The sequence below is a fragment of the Thunnus maccoyii genome, chromosome 5 (assembly GCF_910596095.1).
Source record: "Thunnus maccoyii chromosome 5, fThuMac1.1, whole genome shotgun sequence".
In the NCBI taxonomy this organism is placed as follows: Eukaryota; Metazoa; Chordata; class Actinopteri; order Scombriformes; family Scombridae; genus Thunnus; species Thunnus maccoyii.
Window position 1 is genome coordinate 29,072,468 of NC_056537.1, and position 21,304 is coordinate 29,093,771.

The following is a 21,304-nucleotide window of genomic DNA, read 5'->3' on the forward strand; positions in this document are numbered from 1 at the left end:
TGAATACTGAAAAATATAGATATATAGATACTAAATATAAACTTGCAGGAACCCCCATTTTAAAGTTCTGGTTGGTCTTCTTTAAGATTTCTTTTTGATTTAATAAAAAGAATAGTGAACTATATCATACTCTATAACATAAATCTATATTATAATGATATCATTGAAGAGACTACCTTGTTTTCAAGAAGTAAAATACTTTCAGTCTCTCCTCTTGCTTGTCCATTCTACAGGTCTCCGTATTATGCTGTCTGGAGGAGGGTGTGAGCAGTCTTGACGGAAATGCAGGATCTTTGGTTTTCCTGGCTGGAAATTTTGTTGAAGATATTTTGCATGATAAGGTTTTCAAATGCAATGACAAACCTACCTAATCAAAATATACATGTTTGTGAAAAGTGAAAAGATTGATAAAAACGACAAGATTACAAAAACTAAAAGAAAATGAATGTAATTTTGCATCAAAGTGCGGAGCGACGCCTTCAGATACTCAGTGGAAAAACACAGTAGATGAATCCTAAATATATCTTCATATGCAGGTCAAAGACCATTGTTTCCCACAGTTGTGCGTTTGAGTGTGTGTTTGTGTGTGTGTGTGTGTGTGTGTGTATGTGTGTGTGAGAGAGAGAGCGAGAGAGAGAGCAAGAGACATAGATCTGTATCAGTTTGCACTACAATCATGTGAGAATCAGCTTCATCCTGAATATTTTCTTTGTGCATTTCCATGGATTTCCATGTGTGTGTGTGTGTATGTGTGTGTCTGTGTGTGTGTCTGTGTGTGTGTGTGTGTGTTATTTCTCAAGTTACACTTCCTGGCACACAGAAAAGACAAAAGTGTGCCCTCTAGTGTTCTGTTCCTTGCTGTGTTTTGCAATCATTCCCTCAGCAAAAAAGAAATGAAACCCATCTGTGTCCATGTTGAATCAGTGAATACCAAAAGAGTGCTTTTCTTGGCTCTTAGTCAAAACTAAAAACAAGTCTTTTATTTCCTTTATGATATATAATACATATTGGTAGTAAGGCATAAATTACACAGTGCAAGTCCTGTCCTGAAGCAACATCTTATTCTTCTATGAACTGCTGATCGGCAGGTGGATGTTCTTTGGTGAATGATCAGTAAGGATGTTTGTATAGCTTCTGCACAGGGTTATCAGTTTAGCATAACTTCCTCATGCTCTCTCCATCTCCAGCACTACTCTCCACAAACAGATCCACGTCTGTAAGAGGGGGAAAAAAGGAATTTAGGAAAATACAAAATTCACTGAAATACTTTTGCTCAATTATATAAACTTTGGTGGTTATCTCAAGTGGTATGATGTGTCTTACACATCTAGAAAGTGAAGACTCACTTCACACTACATAATCTCAACTACAACACTTCTTCACTTCTGGGGAATTTGAACAGTAAATGTAAACCATCATGTTGTCTCTCACCCGTGAGGTTTGCACTGGAGGTCGTGGGCACAAGGGCAGTGGTCACGGGGACCCTCTAGGTCCCAGGCCAGCATGTCCATCAGCAGGTTGGGGTGGTTCAGACAGGACTCACCCTTCCCCGGTTTGGGGTTACACACTGGAAATAACAGCTCTGGAAAAAACAGTGGATAGAGGAAGACGATAGATACATAATAGAAAATCCCCTACAATGTGTATTTTAGCTCATACTCTCTAAGTGAAAGATGACATAAAGTGAGACAGGTTGAGTCTGTCATTTACGGGTCAGTTACTGTTAAAGCTCACCTCGTTGGAAGGCACAGCAAAGGTCCGGCCTGCAGTCACTCTGACCCTGACAGATAGTTCCCTCTGTTCCCTTGGTGGCATTGACTGTACACTGGCCCCACACACACATCTGATCTGAGCAACACTCCTCATCCGTAGTGCAGGGCTGAGTGGGGACACACATTTGGATAAGCAAACAGGTATGTAAAGAAAACACAGCCTGTTGCTGCATTACTGTGTTTCTGTGTTTCGGAAAATCAAAACAATGAGCTGAAAGGCTAAAAAACAGTCCATAGAGCTGAGGGGAGCTGCAGAATCAGGTGATATTTCTCTGTGGGCTCGTCACCTTTCACATTACAGACAGTCATTTGATTAATCGTTGAAATAAAAAATATTCTCAGTCTAGCTTTAAGTGAACAAATAACTACAAAGACAATACAGACTGAATTCCCACCATATCTGTTGGTATGCAGGGCAGGCACCTGGAGTTCTCAATCTCATACAGGCAGTATTTCAGGTCACCACAGTCTTCATCCACCATGCACTCCTGTGGGATTAGAGAGTAACAGTTGGCTAACATATATAATCAGTAACAGAGCACAGAATTGAAATGCACAGTAATTCATAGTAAGCGGGTTGTACAAGGCTGAAGATGGGGACTTGTGTCCATTTAAATATTGCCACTGAAGATGATCAATTTCCTCAATGACATTATTGTGTAGAAACAAAAATGACATTGATTGATTTAGATAAAGTAATTGCATGTATCTAAAACATGAGCTCATTGATGACAGTGCAATATACCACACCACTGTGAGGCACTCAACCAAATATAATTATGGTTCACATTTTCCTTTATCAGTTGTATTTCTATTCCACTGCACCCCCACCTAATTGGTTCTTAGTGTTGGATGATATCTAGAGTTGTGTTTGTGCCAGCCTCTGTCCCATCTCCATGGAAACTGTTTGATGGACAACATCAGTGACATCTAAATGGAACAGAAGGGCTGAATCTCAATAGTCTTCTCTCATTTACACTTGATTTCTTTCCCAGGTTGTTAATAATATAATGATATAATTTCTTGGGCCAATGGCAAAGAAACCAAAGAAATTGTAAATCAAGTAAGACTAGCATTGTGGCTGCATTGCATTCTCATCTGTTAAGGCTACTACTACTACTTTGTAGTGTGGATTTTTCCTTTGACAAAAATCTGACTATTTAGTTGGACCACTTGTGGAATTCTAATTTGATAAGTAAGATTTAGGTCAGCTCCTTTCCAGTGGTGAGAGGAAACCGTGTCTGCCAAAAACAGCACCGGATTGTGAACTCTCCATTTTGATGGGTTTTTTTTTATCTTTGTGTGTGCTGCCTCTTGGGAATCAGCATTGAAACAGAGCCAATTCCCTGAAACAACATGTATTATTGAGGCTGACTGGTCTGTGTCAAAGTCAAAGACAAGATCAGGAGCCTGCCCGCAGACTCTGTTTATTATTACACACAGTTACTCATGATGATGTATCTCTGCTAGGTTTGCTATTAGTTCTCTGGTGAATCTGTCTTCAAAAGATCTGCATACTCACTGTGTGGCTGTGTGTCTCTGATGTTAACACTTTATGACTGAGATGACACATAGCGACCACACCCATGGTACACACAGGCACACACTCACTCATTGTTAAGAGGGCTGAGTTTCTCGCTTGTTTCTCTCATGAACATCTCAATGCTTCCAGTAAAAACATCCTTTCCACAAACTCCCACTTCAGACAACTCCCTTCTCATGTCAACATTATCTCCTCGACATTCAGTTTCAGAAAACTCTATTGGAAATAAGATGGAAAGTGCATGTATGTAAAAAGAAGAATTTATCTCTGCAGAAATAGAGACATTATTTCTTTCTGTTGCATTTGCCTGAGAGACGCACTGGAAACTACAAATAGGGTCCACGCTACCCACAATACCCTGCAATTAGCGTAATGCATTCCAGATGAATCCAGTTCTTATTAGTCTCATAGGGCCAGTAGCAACCTATCACTTTCCATAAAAATACTTTCCACAAATTACTTTGCAGAAAAAGGAGAGAGAACAGTAACATATTCTGCTCACTGAGCAATAGACCCCAAACGTCTGTGATTTCCAGTGAAATTGCAGCTGGCCAAGCTAACCCCTCAATTTTCTGTAAAATCAACCAACTGAGCTTAACTCATATTTTGAACTTGTAGCATGTTACATTGATGCAGTTCATTCACACAAACCACCACATAAATTATTATGATTTGTCATAAGAGATACTGAACTCTGCTGTTTGGAGGTCTGAGCCCATGGCTGATATTTTGGCTGGCTACCTTTAGCCTACATTTAGCTTAATTTCATCCAGCTACATTTAGCTTGTTTTGATATGGTTTTGGGTGTAACCCATCACAGAAACTGTAGATGCAGGGAAAATAGTCAGTACTAGTGTGCTGACTAAATTAATCTAAACTATTTGTGTTAGTAAACAAATGTGGCAGCATGTGCATGTTACTGAACGATGCAGGCTACACATAGTGTTCCCAACACAAACCTTAGGGGGGAAATTTAAACAGTATTTTTTATGTATTATTTAGCATCTCACGGATGTTGTACTCTGAATGAAAAAGTGTTTTGCCTAGTCTAAACTAACATTTAAATTTATTTCTACAGACTGTGCCACTCAACTCTGTTTTGCTATCTTTGCTGGATGTCTGTTAGCTAACCTAGCTAACAGCAGCGCAGCCTGTAGAAATACTGAATGTTAAGTTCAGATGTGATTCAATTTTGATTCATGTTAAGATTCATTGAACTTGACTTGACTTGTTCTTAACTTATTCATTATTTAAAGTGTATTAGCTTTAAATTATATAGAAACATAAGTATTTTATTGACCAATTTTACACATCAAGTTCAGTTTATGACAGCTTTACACCAAATGACTTTTCAATCGATTTCACTGTTGCAGACTAATTTCCAATGTCTTAATAAAATCATGATAGCTTTGTTAGAGTTGTGGAGCGCTACCAACATCTTGATCGTTTAGTGTAAGGTGGTCATAAAACTAAAAGTTCAATGACATGAACATTGTCAACGACCAATGGCACCAAACAGGAAGCAGCAAACCGGATAGATAGTAAACATGGAGGGGACTCCAGGGAGGTGCAAGAACAGGAACAAGTCTTGGTTGTCTTAGACTGGAGAACCAAGACTTGTAAGACTTAAAAAGGAGGAGAAACTGGTGGAGTTGTGGAGTGAAACAAGAGTGCCTCTTTGACGTGTCCTCCCATTTGTACCTCGATAGAGTGGAGAAGGAAAAAAAGTAGACAGATATTACTGCAGCCCTTGAAATCCCTGGTTTTTCAGAGCAAACCACTGCACTCACAAGGGCAGCAGTGGCCAAAAGCAGCTTCTGTTTCTGCTCCATTGTTCAACAGTTTTTCTTCTTGTAAATTTCCACCAGAAGCAGGATGGGAAATAATCTTAAAAGGAAGCTAGTTGTAGTCTTGCAAAAAGTGACCCTGCAAGATCCCCAGTCATTGCAAAATCTTAGTCTGTGACTAAAAACTCAGTTACTTATTACACATTGTCTTTAGATGTGAGAGGGTGTCAGACTTTAGTCTTTTCATAGTGTATGGTAGGCATTAGTTGTCATGGAGAGCACATACTTTGAAAACAGTTGTAATGTCTTTGATCTGAAGGGAGCCTTCTAAAGTCTGAGAAAACCAAGATGGTTACCAGGATAATCTCAGTTTGGGCTTTGACACTATGGCTTTTTTTTCACAGAAAGCCTACATAAAAATCTGGTATTTGGTGCTTTCAACAACATTTTATCTGAAAACAGTGTGTGGCTTTATTTATAGCTTTCGAGCATGAGGGGCCAAGGTGCTTTAGAAGTAGCCTTACAGTAGCTGCTAACACCAGCATTATTTGTTCAGGGTGACTGTTCCTGCTAACTTTACAGTCAGTGCACATGTCACATTCTTAAACTACTAATGGTCATTTTTTTAACAGTACTACATCAATTTTCAGATGCTTAGATGAGCCATACCAACAAACTGTGTAAGTTTAGAAGGGGCACAACAAGTTTTAACTAAATGCTAATGACTATATTATATTATTGAATGTGCAGTTCCAATGAGAATTACAGAATTCTGAATGAGTGAACAAGTTAGTGATTTCTAACCATTGATTAGTTTCAAACACAGCACTAATCCATAGAAAATGGGACTGGTGGACGGCGCTTTGTGTGTATGTGTGTGTGTGTGTGTGTGTGTGTGTGTGTGTGTGGGTGTATGTGCTTGATCTTTTCCAGCCATTTACAATGCCTGAGCAATGTTGAACTAAAAACATTAATGTCATGGATTAGTCAATTACATCAGTATCTCCCAAAGCCTAAAACACAGGATATAAACCCCAGTTACAATGAATCAAGTAGTGTTTACAAAAGCACATTTCATTCACCAAAGAAAAAAAAAGAAGATTTACCTGTAATTATGTTTCTCTGTATATTGTAATACTTAATATCTCAATTTTAATCCCATATTGATCTCAAATTTGATCTCCTAATTAAGTGAAAAGATCAAAAGATCTGAAGACAAAACTATCTTATTTTCATGTACTTATGAGATACAGATATAATTATGAGACCATGTAGATGATAGAAATATCACAGCAATAATGGGATACAGATCTATTCATTATGAGATATGGAATATTTTCTTAAGGTTATGAGACACTGATCTGATCATCATATGAGATGCTGAGTCATAATTATGAAATACAGAAAATACAAGACTTTTTTTTGTCTTTAATGAATGTAATGTATGAAATGGTAACTGAAATCACTTTTAAGTAACAGCTATAATAGTTGCCACAGATGTCTAAAACATTTTCACTTTAAACAAATATGTGGTTAAATACATACCAAATACTTGATTGGCCTTATGTCTCTTTACCTCTGAATCACCAAAGTAAAAATAGCGCCATGTGGTGATTTGATGGTGATGTCTAAAGCTGTGATATATTTAGTTGAAAGGTGAATATAAAGGCTGTAACAGCTTTATGTTACAAAATGTAGGAAAAGTAGTTAAAGTTACATATAATCACCTTTATCCTCTAGTCGCTGAAATCCTGTTGAAACAACTTTATCAACTGGTTACTTACAGACATCTAAAAATCATTCACATTTCAACCAGATCCCAGATTTAGCCTAGATATCTTTTCGTTTTAAAATCACCTAAAAATGTTAGCTAGTATTTCCTATGAAGTACCACCAACCCAATTACTACCTATACCGTAACTTCCTTGAGTTAAGTGTGACTCAGAGGGTGAAACTTCTATAACATTACAGTGAGCCATTTTTGAAGAGCAGACCTTATCCTGCCAGGCTTGCAGGCCTGCTTGCTTCCCTGGCATTTTTTCCAGCAGTAAACTCTATTAACATAACCACTTACTGTACAGCTGCCAGGAAAGCAAAAGATCAAGACCACCGTTGTAAAGTAAAATGACAAAACAGGCTGCAAGCAGCAATAATGACCTCAATCCACACTGGCCTCCTGTTGGATAGCTATGAAAAGTATATGGTCGGCCTGTTTGATGGATGATCTCATCCTTTATAAAACAAGTTGAGGCAATACAGCCGCAGTTTTCGAAAGCACTCCATCTCTCTGTCTCTTCTTGCAGGAACCGTGTGGAAATTTACAAAACTGAGGGGAAATGTCCACTAGTTAGACAGGAGAAACACTGAGTTTAAATTCAGCATTCAGGATTGACAAGTTTTGGAATAAGAAAACATATGACTGATGCTCACTGGAATGTCATCAAACATGATAAAGAGTCAAGCGCACTAAAAGAGAAACATTTGGTCTAAAACTGGGGCAGTTGGATTCATGTCTCTCCCTGAAAAACAGACGCAGCTTTCTGAGTCAACAGTTGACTCCTGAATCAACAGGCTAATAGCTGGAAAATTAGACCCAACATACAGTATCACAGTGCTGCTTGTCCCTCTAGCTCTCTAATAGATCTGATCGATTATTTTGTGCAAGTCTAATGTCAGCATCAGGATGGAGTGAAACCAAATTACTGGGAAAATTACAGGCCACGATATATCGGTCCCATTGTCCTCAAATTATTTATTATTCATAGACTGTAGAGGGAAGGCTAAAGACTCACATGATCCACGCTGTTCCACTGGCCAGAGATCTCCATATGGATGTGTGACATTTGAGTCTCTCCTGTTTTGTTATTAGTTTCCTACAACAGACAAAAAAAACAGTTTACCAGACCTTAAATAAAAAACCATCATACTGGTATTAGATTTGTTTTATTTAATAGTCTTATTCTCCAAAATCACTCTGTAAACAAAGCTGTTTCTCTCCACTGAAGAAAAGCTGATATCTGAAAAACTGAAGAGCTTTGTGTCAGAGCATTTACACATTTAACCTACTGCCAGAAGTTAACTCCTACCTTGTCAGTTCTATCTAAGACACGAATGCTTCTGTCTCCGTCCTTTACTGTCTTCCTAGTCTCGTTGTGGTAGTTAGCACGCAGATCAAGCGGCGTCAAAGATGATTTAGCACTCTCAGTAGTTATCTGTTGAATAGAATGTTAAGATACATGTGGAATCAATTCATAACCTTATATAAAATACTGCATTTGGCATCTCCATTATGTTCAAACATTCATTTTCCATATGGAGGAGATCTTCATGGTAGCTGTAACTGTGGACATACAGTTGATATACTGCATTTTCTGATTGATATTAATAATTTCTTGGATGACCAGGAGGGAAACCTTCCCAGAAGTTCACAAATGATCAAAAGCAGAAACAGACAACTCATCATTGGCAGACTTATTAGACATGTTGAAATCCAGTTCAAGGGAAAAGAGACACTGCAGCCTACCAGGCGTCTCAGCTGGTATCAAAAATAAGATGTCTGGGTAAAGTATAATGCAAATCTTTTCTTTAGTGAACATACAGGAGAATTTTCTACGATGGGAACTGTAAAAAGTCATCAGACATGTTGCAACACATACCTAAACCTAGTGGGCGAAATTAAGCTGACCACCAAAACAACAAATATGTGATGTCACCCACACTGACACTGCTGTTATATACGAGATTTATATTAAAATAATCTCTCTACTTTATCTAAAATACACAACACTGTCCTTCTATGACGGTATAAAATGTGACGCAGACCTGGTCCACTGCCTCCTCCAGTATGTGCTGGGTATCCTCCATCAACTCCTCCACCTCTCGGAACATGTCGTTCAGGCTGACCGGACCTCGCTCCAGGGCGTCCCGCAGGATCAGCGCCCCGCTCCGCGCCACGCCGCCGGTCGCCCACAACAAGCACAAGCTGAAAGAAACTGACAGCAGCATGATACCGGACATCTTTCCTTCTCTCTTTCTTCCTCCTCGTCGCTGCTGTGTGTTTGTCTGCAGCAGAGGCGTGACGCACTGAGGGCGCACAGACGCACACAGCTGGATCCGTTTTATTTGGAAAGTCTGAGGAGGGGTGGTGGTGGGGTTATAAACTGGAACGGATCCGGTTTAATGGCGTGGAAAAAGGTTCAAATTGCATTTCGTGAGGTAAATGACAAAATCAAACGGCTGGTTATGAAGAAGTTTTTAAATATACACAAATGTGAAGTGTTCACTGGCAAAACAGATGTTAAAAAAGATCAAATGCCCAATGTTAAGTGCAAAGGCAGATTCTCCCTAAACACTGTACAAAATTCATTCATCATTCACTCCAGAGGAGCTGACAGGAAGAGACACAGCGAGTTTACAGCCCTATGCGCAGTTTTTGGGTTTTTTTGTCATGACTATAAAAAAAACAAAAAAAACTCTTACGGGAATCTTGCAGGGAGTTTCATGGACATTTCCCTGCAGAACTTTTTAACGACCGTTTCCTGTACAGACAGAATTTTAAAGGAAGCCAGCAGGAATAAATCATGCACAATTCCTCCTGAGTTTCCTGCAGGAATCCAGGAGGGTTTTATGCTGCAGGAGCATTGCTTTGATACTTCCTGCATAATGCCAAACTTTGCACCTGCAACATTACAACAGCAATGAAGCATCAAGTATACAGGTTTGCATAATCAAATCATTTCACTAACACAGTATCTGTGATTTATAATCATTACCACGTGCAATCTGTTGTACAGGCAGTGGTTCATCAAGTCACAATAACATTCAAATTACGAGATAATCACAAAAATATGTTCTATAATGAAACAATTAAATACGCCAAAATAAATATAAATTATAATGTAAAAAAATAAACAAACATTTCAAATTGTGATGAGTTGTACTTTCATCTTTCTGCCAATAGATGGCCTTATTTTCCCAAGTTTTGGGCTTATTTTCGCAGGACTTAGGCCCTCTCTTACCACAACTAGTCAGTCTTCAAAATCTCACTTCTGACACTTGTCAGCACAACAATCCAAGGGATTTGTTATTGTGATGTATTATGACTTTTCATCTCATCTGAATGGCTTCTTCAAGAATCTCCATCATGTTGAGATTTCATATTATAAATGAATTGGGATCTGTGTGATCCCCTCTGAGTGTGTCCCCACCACTTAACCATGATCTTTTATCAACCTTGACCAAAGTGCCTTTGTTGACTAAACTGAACCTCACTCAGGATGTGAACCCCTGTGTCTGGTGTCAGAGTCCTGTATCTTGTACACCCACCATACACCCTTACCACCGCCCTTCTAATCCAATATTTAAATGTAAAACGTTGCCTGTGTACTTAACCCAGGTCTATTCAAGTGTCCCAGTAAGCTATGACAGTGTGACGGTGAGCCAGCATGTACAAAAGCAGGACCCTGAAACTGAAGCAGTTAAACTGAATTCAGCTATCATTATTTCTATTATTTACACCTGTGCTTTTCCTACTGTGACATGTCAAAATGTCTTATTGACAGTTTGCAAGTTTCACCATTAGTGTACTGGCACTCCAGGAAGATCACACCATCTCAGTTCATGAAGGCACAAAATGCACAAGAAATATCTGTAAATATCTCAGCCAGTCTGAATCAATGCTGATTATATTAATACAGTAATAAATATACATAAAGTGAACTAATAAATATTTAAAAAAGACAAGATTCTATAAATAAATTCCAACAAAACTATTTTATTTTAAAAAATACATCATCAGTCTGGTCATTTTTTAGTAACTTAGAGGAAGCAGGAAGATTGATATTCATACAGTGTATATGGGCAATTTAGAATCTCCAATTCACCTCATTTCTACGTCTTTGGGACTGTGGGAGGAAACAATTTCACATTGAGAGGTTTTGGCATTATTTTGTCATCGTCCAGATCCATCCTTCTGCGAGGCAGCATTGCTAACCACTGAGGTCAATAAAGGTCAATAAACATTATCTGTGTGACTAGCATTGCAGCACTTTCAGTGATTGTGCCACATGGCACCTTTATATGCCTCTTAATTTTCCTCCTGTCTTCGCTTTTACCTTTTTCTTGATCGGTGGCAAATGTAGTGGTGGCATTTTCTCTTTTTTCAGCAAGACAGGCTTTATGCTGCTGGTAAGCACTGTGGCATCTGAGTAAAAGTGGACAAAAAAGGTAAATAAACATAAATACAGTAATAGTAATAATAATAGTATTTCTTTTTGAACAAGACTGAAAGATCTTGAAAGACTTTACAATCACGCTAGCTGCTCTGCAAGGCTGTACTGCAACACAACAACGCTATCAGCATCAGCATGCTAATATACTCACTATGATAATGTTAACATGCTGTTGTGTAGCAGGTATAGTGTTTAGTATGCTAACCTTCTTAATTTTGCATATTAATTAGCAAATGTTAACATTAGTCAATCAGCACTGAACACAAAGTACAGTTGAGGCTAATGGCAATGTCATTAGATTTATGGGTATTTGTTCATAGACCAAAATATTGGACAAAGTCATAATTTGACATGCTAGTGGTGCTAGAACAAAAGCCAAGGGATCACCAAAGCCATTGGGATTCATCCCCTGGTCACAATGGATATCTATACCAATTTTTATGGCAATCCATTTGGATAGTTATTGAGACATTTCACTCAAAACCAAAAAAAAAAGTCATTAGGATTCATCCTTTGTGGAACATAAATGTCTATACCAAAATTTTTGCCAATCCATCATGTAGATGTAGAGATATTTTACTGGATAAGTGAAAATTTTGACCTGCTGGTGGCACTAGGTGAAAAGTTAAGGGATCACCAAAGTCATGAGAATTCATCCTCTGGGGAACATGAATGTCTGTACCATGTCTGTTTCCATTCATGGAAATCCATCCAATAGTTGTCAAGATATGTCACTAAAAATCAAAATTGTCAAAAAAGTGGCACTGGAGGAAAGGTCAGGGGATGAATGTCAGCTGACCATGAATGTCATACAACAATGTCAAGGCAATCTGTCCAGTAGTTGTTAAAATGTTTCAGTCTGGGCCAGAGTGGTCAACCAACCGATCGGCGTTGCCATCACTACAGCCACGCTGCAAGTGCAGCCAAAAAGATTGGATTGGATGAACAAAATCACTGATGTGGCACATGGGCTCCATATATATTACTGTTGACAGCAGTTACAGTGCTGTGAGAAAAGGACCACTAATGTGTCTTAGAGAGCTGACTTACCTTCTCTAGTTTTTTCAGCAAGTTTTACAGCTTTGGTCTCATCTTTCTTGTGAATCCATGGATGCTGCAAGGCCTCTTCTGGTGTTATGCGCTTTGTTGGATCATATCTAAATAATGAGATACATGCATGTGATGGAGAGATTCTCTAAAAGATATGCAAACTGTCATAAAAGACCAAATGAATTCAGACAATTCTATAGATTTATACTTGTAGTGTGTTATATTCATAAGTGTTATACTTATATTTCTATACTGCCTTTCTGAGGGAGTGCACTTACTTAAGGCAGCGTTCAATGAAATCCAGAAAATAAGCATCCTTAGAGTTCAGTTGTTTGGCCAGAGTGCGGCTGTGGAGCTTTATATCTTTAATATTCAATGGGACGCCATCCAAATCTGCATAAGCACGACAAATTAGTTACAAAGTTACAAGATATCCTGCAAGGCACTACAACATTGTTAACCCTGTCATGAGGGAAAGCAGTTAAGAAAAACATTAAATGAATGCTTGAATACTTTTGCTCACCAAAGAACTTTTTACTTTTGGGCGCTCTCACCAGCAGTTCAGTAGGGAAGACACCCAGAACCTAAAAGAATTGACATTCACACACTTGTAAATGGTGCATCTTGGTTAACAAATATTTCAGACAATGAAATGGTATGAATTATTTCTCAATAATATTACCTTCATTATACAGCTGAACTGGTCTACATTGTCACGGCCACGAAAGAGAAGGCGACCACGAAAGAGCTCAGGTAACATGCAGCCCAGGCTCCACATGTCAGTGGCTGTGCTGCATGTTTTGCCAAGAAGCATCTCTGGAGACATGTAATACAAAGTGTAGATGAGGGGTTGATCTGTGGAAGATGATATAGGAAAGAGATTCATTAGATACATGTTTACATGGTCTTTAGTGTTTCATTTGCTTAAAATATCAAATGTCTGCCAAGACCAACTCTACAATAAACATGTTTTACAATGCACATATAAAAATGTACATTCACCTCTGTGTTTCATAAAGCAGCTTCCTCCAAAGTCACTCACTGCTGCATGCTTGACACTGCCCTTTTTGTAGAGTAGAATATTTTCCTGGAAATGAAACATGCATGTGGACTATTACTTTACCTATAGTACACTTTGCTGAGCAGTGTATCCTGTACAATGACAGATGATTTCCTTAAAGCCTTAATGTGTAGAAGCGGAAAGTTTACAAAATTGGCGCCCCCAGTGGTCAAAAAAGGTTACTGTGCCTCTTTTCCCAGGCACACAGAATGAATGGGCTGAATACACAGAGCACCAATTTTCACCAGGATTATCTATTTTTTCCACAAGCTTATGCCATCATAATTTGAAAGATGCTACAATCACACAAAAAGTCTACACATGGTGGCTTTAAGTGCAAAAAAACATGCTGACATGATGTATTTCAAGTCATTGGAGCAAACCCATTTCACTGCACAGAGATGTACAGAATGGTCAAGGATTACATCCTCAAATTAAAAAGTCACCAAAGTTATTAATATTTTTTCTTAGAAACAGACATTATTGTATTTGGCAAAGAAACAAGAATCAGTAGTGATGTGGTTCAGATATCCCGTACAGTTACTATGCAAGTTTTTTCAGAATCAATGAATCCTACCGGTTTTATGTCGCCATGGATGACCCTCTTCTTTTTGAGCATCTGTAGACACTTCAGCACATCTATGGCGTATTTTCGGATCTCTTTCTCATCGAAGCCCCGCCGGTTGGTCTCTTTTAAGGCTTTATATAGGTCCTTTCTGAAAGTTGATGTCACAGGCTTCTTGTAAATTTTTGTCAGGTTAATTAGTGTTTTCCCAATCTTTTTCTGTGATTGAGCAAACTGGCCTAATCATAACAAGAGAAAGTGAACAAAATGTGTTTTCTGAACTTACTCAAAGAGCTCAAAAGTGATGCAAAGGTGATTGCGGAAGTAAAAGTTCTCCTTCATATGGACAATATTGGCGGTGTTGTTCTCGTCTGTCTTTCGCAGGGCATCTAAAATCTTCACCTCAGCCTTCCCCAGCAAGTGAAAACTGAAAATAATTGGACCACAGAGCAAAATATGAACTCAATGACCATATGTGATGCACTTTACACTTATTATTAAAGGTACCCTGTGGCATTTTTAATCATTAGTAACACCATGGAGCAAGTGTTTTGATGAGTGGGTCCCTGTTTTGTCTGGTGCACCACAGCACAATGTGGACAAAATAAATTTCAAATCAAGGTCCACAAGATTTCAACCACATCAAAAAGTCTTCCTTCAGTTGAAACCTAAGAAAAAGCCACAGTAGTTAGTGAATCTAGAGTGGAGATTATTTTGTCACACATACTGATCCCAAGGTCAAGAATGAACTCCCATGCTCACATACACACAACACATTTTAGTGAGAAACACTGAATGTAATTTAAACATAACTGTGTTTGTATGTTTACAAGAAATTATATTGGATTTGAAATGTTTTACCCGTCTTTGTTTCGAATGACCTTGATGGCCACCAGCTCCATGGTCTTGTGGTCTAAGCATTTGAGGACCTGTCCAGAGTAGCCTGTTCCAATGACCTCCAGGACCTCAAAGCGGTAGGCCAAGTGGTCATTGATGATCTATGGATTGAAGGGTTCTAGCTTTACCAAAACTTAAAGTACTACATGGGATTTTTTTAAAAATTTTATTTTACTTTTTTATCTAGCACAAAGACTGGAAGAGGGGGAAACTGATAGCCTGGCTCTATTGAAAGATAACAGCTCACAGTTAAACTTGTTGTATCTTGTTTCTAATCTGTAAAAAAAAATGTAAAAACAACACATTGTGGTTTTTTGGGTTTATGTGCCACGTGGGATTGTTAATATGTCAACGGTGTGTTTTCACGTTGTTTTACTGTTCCCAAGTGGCCAAAATATAATCAATCAGAGACTGATAACATTGCTATCCAGCTGGATGATGTGTCAATTGCTTACAAAATATTTGAGACTAGAAACTCATTAATTGAGGACTCACTCATTAGTCCCATTATTATGTGTGAGTAACCAATAACTGAAATATAACAAAGTTAGATGCTGCTTGAAAGACTGATTGAGGGTTGTCCATTTGTACAATGAATAGTTCAGTACTTACCACTATGTAGTACCCCTCCTCAGTGTCATAGCCAGAGTTGGTGGACTTGATATCCTCTGTTTCAGTGAAGTTTGAGTAGCGAGTTTTATGGGCCTCCGTTCCCAGGTACCACACTTCTTTGTATTCCTTGACTTCTTCCAGCTCATGGTCTGTCAGGTAAGGCCTGGACTCTCTCAGAACAGCTGTATATGGGGTAAGCAGATATTCGCTCTCATGTTATCTGAAAGAAATCACAAAAGGCTCTGAACTCAGGGTTAAAAAAACAAGTTAAAAAAGTGCTTACTTTCAGGGGTCAAGGCTGTTCTTTCCACAATTGGCCTCTCCTCAACCTTTGGCTTCTCCTTGGGTTCAAAGCCCTTCTTGACTTTTTTTTTCTTGGTTTTGCTTTTCTGCATATTCCCTTGTTGCTGGTCACATGATCAAGCAAACATAATGAAAAAAAGTCCCACAAAATGTCATGCTGATACAGATAAATAAACATGTAAACAAACACTAGTGGGACACACCTGAATAGCAGGTTGTTGGGGGGTTTTCTGCTGGGTGTGGATTGGTGGGGGCACAATGTTCTGACAGGGGCTGAACTTCAGTTGGGTTTTCTGAGGGTTCCTGGAGATTGGTGGCAGGACAGCTAGCTGAGTGCGGCTAAAATCCTTCTGCGTTTTCAGAGAGCCCATTGGGATTGGTGGCAAGACCGTCTGTTGGAGGCGCTTTAGACCCTTTTCAGTGACAGACTGCTGTATGGTCATGGTGCCTTTTATGGTGAAATTATTCTAGAAGTAAAAACAGGGAGCTGGTTTGTAATTATTCAACTGACTAACTTTAAGTTATTGTGTGTAGACACTTAATCTCTGTGCATTTGTTGCATTTGCACAGTTGTCTTTGTTGCATTTGTTACATTTGCACTGGTTTTAACGGGGTTTCAAGTATGGTGGCACAGAAAATGAGCTATTTTACATCATCTTTTATAAGAGTTCTCTGTTTCATTTACATCTTCCTTTGTAATTCACATCTTAGTGCAGCACAGTCATAAAAAGTGTCCCACATCAGAAAACTTAACAGGAAAGTTACTCTAAAACAAAAACTAAAATAATCACATCACTCTAACTTGTCTAAATGGATCCTCAAAAACAACACATTCAGCAAAGACAAGTTGCTGTTTAGTTTTTCCAAATACATAATCTTTCAATGCTTTGAGCAGCACAAACAAAACGTGGCAGCAGAAGTTTAAATGACAGATATTTGAAATCCTCATATAAAACCAAAATGATGTGCACTGCTGGTGGTAAATACTTTTTATTGAATTGTTTAAAAATAATTTTAGGTCCTAATTCCTGTAGATTATAGATTATAGTTATTTAGAGTCCAGAGAAGCAACATTAACTATGTAATATTTACAATAAAAAAATAATTTTGAGGAGATGTGGGAATACATTGACTCAATCCTGAACAGGGGTAGAAGAAGCATTCTTTTACTTAAGTAAAAGTAACAATATCCCACTGAAAAATACTCCATTACAAGTTTTTTTTACAATGTGCTGCTTTTATAATCTTATTTACATTCAAGTACTCAAGTATTATCAGAATCACAATGCTTCAGTCCAATTCAATACCTTCTACTTTTACAAGAAATTAATAACACATTTTGTGACTTTTTTTTGTCTGTCGGGCCAGTAATTTTTGGAGCTTATCCCCCAACTCAAAATGTTTCTGTCTGACCTTAAACAGTTGGTCACACACCTGACTAGATAGGATTTGTATTTCAATTTAAGAATATTTTTCAAAGTGGAAACATTTGTTGACTTTTAAGTGACTTTTAATCATCATTTATCTACTCTAGTATTAGAAGTAAAATTGCTCATTGTGTGACAGAATTGTCCTTTTTTGCATACATTATTTCATTATGTCACAGTCCTGTCTGGTCTCATTGTGTTTTCTGGGTTCTGGTTGTCTGTTTGCTCTGCATGTCCCTTCTGTGTTGCATAGTCACCTGGTCCCTAGTCTCAAGTTTTGTCTGTATTGAAGTTTTCAGTTCAGTCCTTGTTGAATCGTCTATTCATTTTGCCTGCTCCTGAGCTACAGTTTTTGTTAGTTACAATATATAGCTGTTCTTTAGATCCTGTCTGCCTGCTGTCTCTTGCACTTGTGTCCACCTGCCTACACTACACTGTGACACATTATGAACTGAATTATTAGTTTACTGATGCGCAATTGTGTAAGCATTTAAATGTCATAGTTGGTTGAGGTGGAGCTGTTTCCCTGTGAATTGCAGTGGAGTGAATAAGTACTGCACTTGAGTAAATTTACTTAGTTACATTCCACCTAAAAGATAAAGATTATCAATATTACAACATGTCATAAAGCAGAATTCATGCATGAATTATTAAATCACAGTTATAATTTTTTATTGTTTCTTTTTACTCTTAAATGAGTGAAAAATCATGCCAATAACTTTTTAAAAAATATATTGTATTTAGACATGTGTCCACTGTAGTGGACACCATGCAACAACAGTTTAAAAAGTGATTCAGTGGAAATCAATATGGGTCCAGAAAAACATATATTTTATTAAGATATTATCATTTACTAGGAGCAAATGGTATGAATACACACAGGAACATTAAATAACAACAACAATAGAGAGGACATTTGAAAAACATGTCATAAGCCCAATAGGCAGAATATAGCCTACCCTTTTGTGCATAATGTCCACCAGAGTGGAAAGATGTATTTTCAGTCACAGAAAAAAATGCACAAGAAAAATATTCATAAAAACTCGATAAAAGTATTTCTAACATCTTGTTTAGTTGAAAAATATATTTTTTACCTGTTTTTTTCTCTGAGAATAAAAGAATTTAACAGATATTCCTGTGCTACTTGGTGCATCTCCTCTACCATCTGCCATTTTGAATTTATGATGCAATCAAAATCACAGAGAGAGCCAAAATTGATATTCAGATGGAATTGTAGACAATGCTTTGGGGGTTCACCACCTGGTAGTTGGGACATGGTACTACAACTTAAATGGTTCAAAACAGCTTCCAAATATCTGTCCACTGTAGTGATGCATGAAAGGTCCACATGCATGAAAGGGCTAGATAGGGTTAATACATAGATTAAAATAAGTTTAAGCAATACACACACACACACACACACACACACACAATGAGAAAAGCCAGTAATTCAAGACTTCATCTGATAGGTTTTGATGGTTTCATTTTTTTTTGTTTGGTATCATTAAATCATGCCTCAGCTAACCTCTTGAGCAATAAGAAGCTCTGCTTGTCGTATTCATCTTATGTGTCAAGCCATTGCAAAGTCTTTGCAACTATTATGTTATTTGTGTCAGTGGGTTTTTATAGAATTTGGTGGTAATTTAGTGCCCTGTCTTTGTGAGCAGGGCAGTCAAAAAGTGGATGTCAGTGCTGTTTTCCATGCATGATGAAAGAAACTGCTGGTATTTTGAGTGGCTTTAATTAGGCCCGTTCATCATATAATGTACAATTGGCAATGACTGTAAATGATGCTAGAAATCAATAGTGTCTTATATGATGGAATTGTTTAGCTAATATAACAGAGGATAGACATGAATAACATCTGCAGACAATGCATACAGTAAATCCTCATCAGAACATTGCATGATTCACGCAGTATCATCATCAATAATGATCATTTTCAGGCAGAAATCAAACCAACCGTGTGGTGTTGTAACATTGGCCTTGCCATGTTTTCTCTTTTAGGTAACAGCTTTCCAGGTGTTGGTTTGTTGTCGGGTCTCGTGCACACCTTCTTCTTGGAAGCGTAAGTGACGTCCTTATACATGTCGAACGGTTTCTTTAACAATATATTCACTTGCCTGTTGAATGGAAACACATCTGTATCTCTCTCACTGAGTTGTGTCTAATAGACGGTTAATGGAAGATGTGATGAATTCAACTGTTGCAGAAGTTCTAATGATGACATAATGCATTGCATCACAGACATAGATTCTATTAATAAAGTGTGTGTTCCAGTCAGGGACTGGTCTGAGGTCAGTGGATAGCCCAGTGTAACCTGTTTGATTTCACCATTAGAAAGTCAGTAATATAAATTTTATACATGAATTTAATACATTTTCATGTAGCTGGGATTAAATACAGTTCATTGACGGCAGAAGAACAAAAATTTTAAAAGTTAAAGGGTTAATTTATTGTTTTTCATTTTTTGACAAAAAGCAGAAACAGATATTTTCTTGGACCAGGAATGACTTTCACCTCAATTAACCTTAAAACCTCAATTATTTTTTTTTTTATATAATTAAAGTTGTTTATTTTATTCTAAAGTTTTATGATCAACTCAGTAAGTCAATATATACAAAAAATAACAAAATAAAAGACCACTTATTACAGTAAATGTCAAAAAAAACAACAACAACAGATAAACAGCTTGTACGCTGCAGAGTTCCAATGTCCAATTCTGGTTTATTGCACCAAGGTGACATTTCGAGCACTACTGCTCTTCATCAGACTAAAGTGACACAGCAAGACATCTTAAATATATACATGAATACAAGTCACATGATGCAGTCACGTGACCCTAAATTCCAGTGTGATACCAAAATAACGTATATAAAATATATACATACATAAACACACACATAAATGTATTACGTGTATGTATGTGTACATACACACAATTATGGTAGTGTATATAGTACTGTATACAAAAAGTTCAGAATCCAATTGTGTATGATAACACTCAGTAAATCTCTCCAGGAAAAACCCTATCAATGCAAAAAAAAAAAAAGTATATTATATGTACAAAAATATGTAGTTCTGAATTAATAAAGATCAGATCAATGGTGTAAAGTAACATTCAATCAATTACTACCAGAGAAAACAATATGTACAAAAATATACCATATGTACAAACATTTATACAAAAATATACGTAAAGAGGAAGACCCTCAATAGGGTATCCCTGACCACTATCAGCCTTGTAGGCCGTCATCAAGTACGGGAAACTACTAAAGAGGCGCCTCTATTTTTCCTATAACAGGTGCAATATGGTTAACCAGAGACAAACAGCATTTAGAATAAATACAAAATAAAAAGAAAACAGAAAATAGAAATAGAAAAAGAAACCGAGAGTGAAAAATAGAACTCAGATGACTAGTCTACCGAGGATATGACTGACTAATTGAGGGTCTCAGGAGTCACAAAAGGCTCTTGGTGTCTAGAGTGTAAATCCAGAATATTTCGCATTTCAGACTTATTACAGTAAATCAGTGAAAAATACCTAATAGAACAAACAGAACAAAACAAAACAAACTAAATCTGGGAAAACAGAATTAGCTACAGTAAGTAGTGGTGGTAGTAGTAGTAGTAGTAGTAGTAGTACTAGTAGTAGTACTAGTAGTAAGTAAGTAAGTATAGTAAGAAAAAACTGTAAACTGTGGAGACAAAAAAGAGAGAACTATGTATCAATAAATACCACATAAATTCGGAAGCAAATTTTCCTTAAAAAACAAAAACAAATTAGAAACTTAAAATCATTCACCTGTGAGCACAATGTAAACTGAAATAATTAAGTAAGTCTAGTGATGCAAATTCCCTAACAAATATAGAAAACCAAATGACACACATGAACATCAACAGATGTTTTTTAGGGGTCTTGGGGCAGTTGATTAATTTTTTCCACTTTCTTGGTGGTTCTGGGGAAAAGCAGCTCCTGGACCCCTCATATTCTATTCATTTGCAGGAATATTATTGTATATAGCTGCAGGTTTTCTCTGTGTTCATATGATGAAACA

At 37.5% G+C, this 21,304-nt stretch overlaps 2 protein-coding genes across 2 annotated transcripts; both read right to left on the minus strand.

Moving 5' to 3' along the window:
- Positions 1-958: 958 nt before the first annotated feature.
- dkk3b (dickkopf WNT signaling pathway inhibitor 3b) lies at positions 959-11,069 on the minus strand. Its single transcript, XM_042411791.1, has 9 exons — positions 11,028-11,069; positions 9,582-9,614; positions 8,925-9,233; positions 8,189-8,314; positions 7,895-7,975; positions 2,168-2,260; positions 1,735-1,879; positions 1,432-1,582; positions 959-1,214 (listed from the first exon to the last, which is right to left on the minus strand). Exons 1-9 carry the CDS (start codon positions 11,067-11,069, stop codon positions 1,190-1,192), a joined length of 1,005 nt encoding a protein of 334 aa, XP_042267725.1. The 3' UTR covers positions 959-1,189.
- Positions 10,856-19,412, minus strand: LOC121897673 (dual specificity tyrosine-phosphorylation-regulated kinase 4-like). Its single transcript, XM_042412335.1, has 13 exons — positions 19,210-19,412; positions 16,023-16,286; positions 15,800-15,923; positions 15,517-15,698; positions 14,869-15,005; positions 14,294-14,434; positions 14,020-14,158; positions 13,385-13,469; positions 13,065-13,237; positions 12,906-12,966; positions 12,661-12,775; positions 12,383-12,489; positions 10,856-11,304 (listed from the first exon to the last, which is right to left on the minus strand). The coding sequence occupies exons 1-13, from the start codon at positions 19,333-19,335 to the stop codon at positions 11,177-11,179; spliced, it is 1,782 nt and encodes a 593-aa protein (XP_042268269.1). The 5' UTR covers positions 19,336-19,412; the 3' UTR covers positions 10,856-11,176.
- Positions 19,413-21,304: the final 1,892 nt, after the last annotated feature.

What these genes read in the sequence shown, in the direction of transcription:
- dkk3b (XM_042411791.1), bottom strand. Translation starts at nt 11,069, where the DNA reads ATGGATCTGGACGATGACAAAATAATGCCAAAACCTCTCAAT. An exon ending in TCTTAGATAGAACTGACAAG is followed by an intron (nt 7,976 to 8,188) that starts GTAGGAGTTAAC and finishes TGTCTGTTGTAG; the next exon opens with GAAACTAATAACAAAACAGG. An exon ending in CCTGCATACCAACAGATATG is followed by an intron (nt 1,880 to 2,167) that starts GTGGGAATTCAG and finishes GTCCCCACTCAG; the next exon opens with CCCTGCACTACGGATGAGGA.
- LOC121897673 (XM_042412335.1), bottom strand. Translation starts at nt 19,335, where the DNA reads ATGTATAAGGACGTCACTTACGCTTCCAAGAAGAAGGTGTGCACGAGA. An exon ending in CAATGTTACAACACCACACG is followed by an intron (nt 16,287 to 19,209) that starts GTTGGTTTGATT and finishes TTTTACTTCTAG; the next exon opens with AATAATTTCACCATAAAAGG. An exon ending in ATCACTTTTGAGCTCTTTGA is followed by an intron (nt 14,159 to 14,293) that starts GTAAGTTCAGAA and finishes ATCAACTTTCAG; the next exon opens with AAAGGACCTATATAAAGCCT.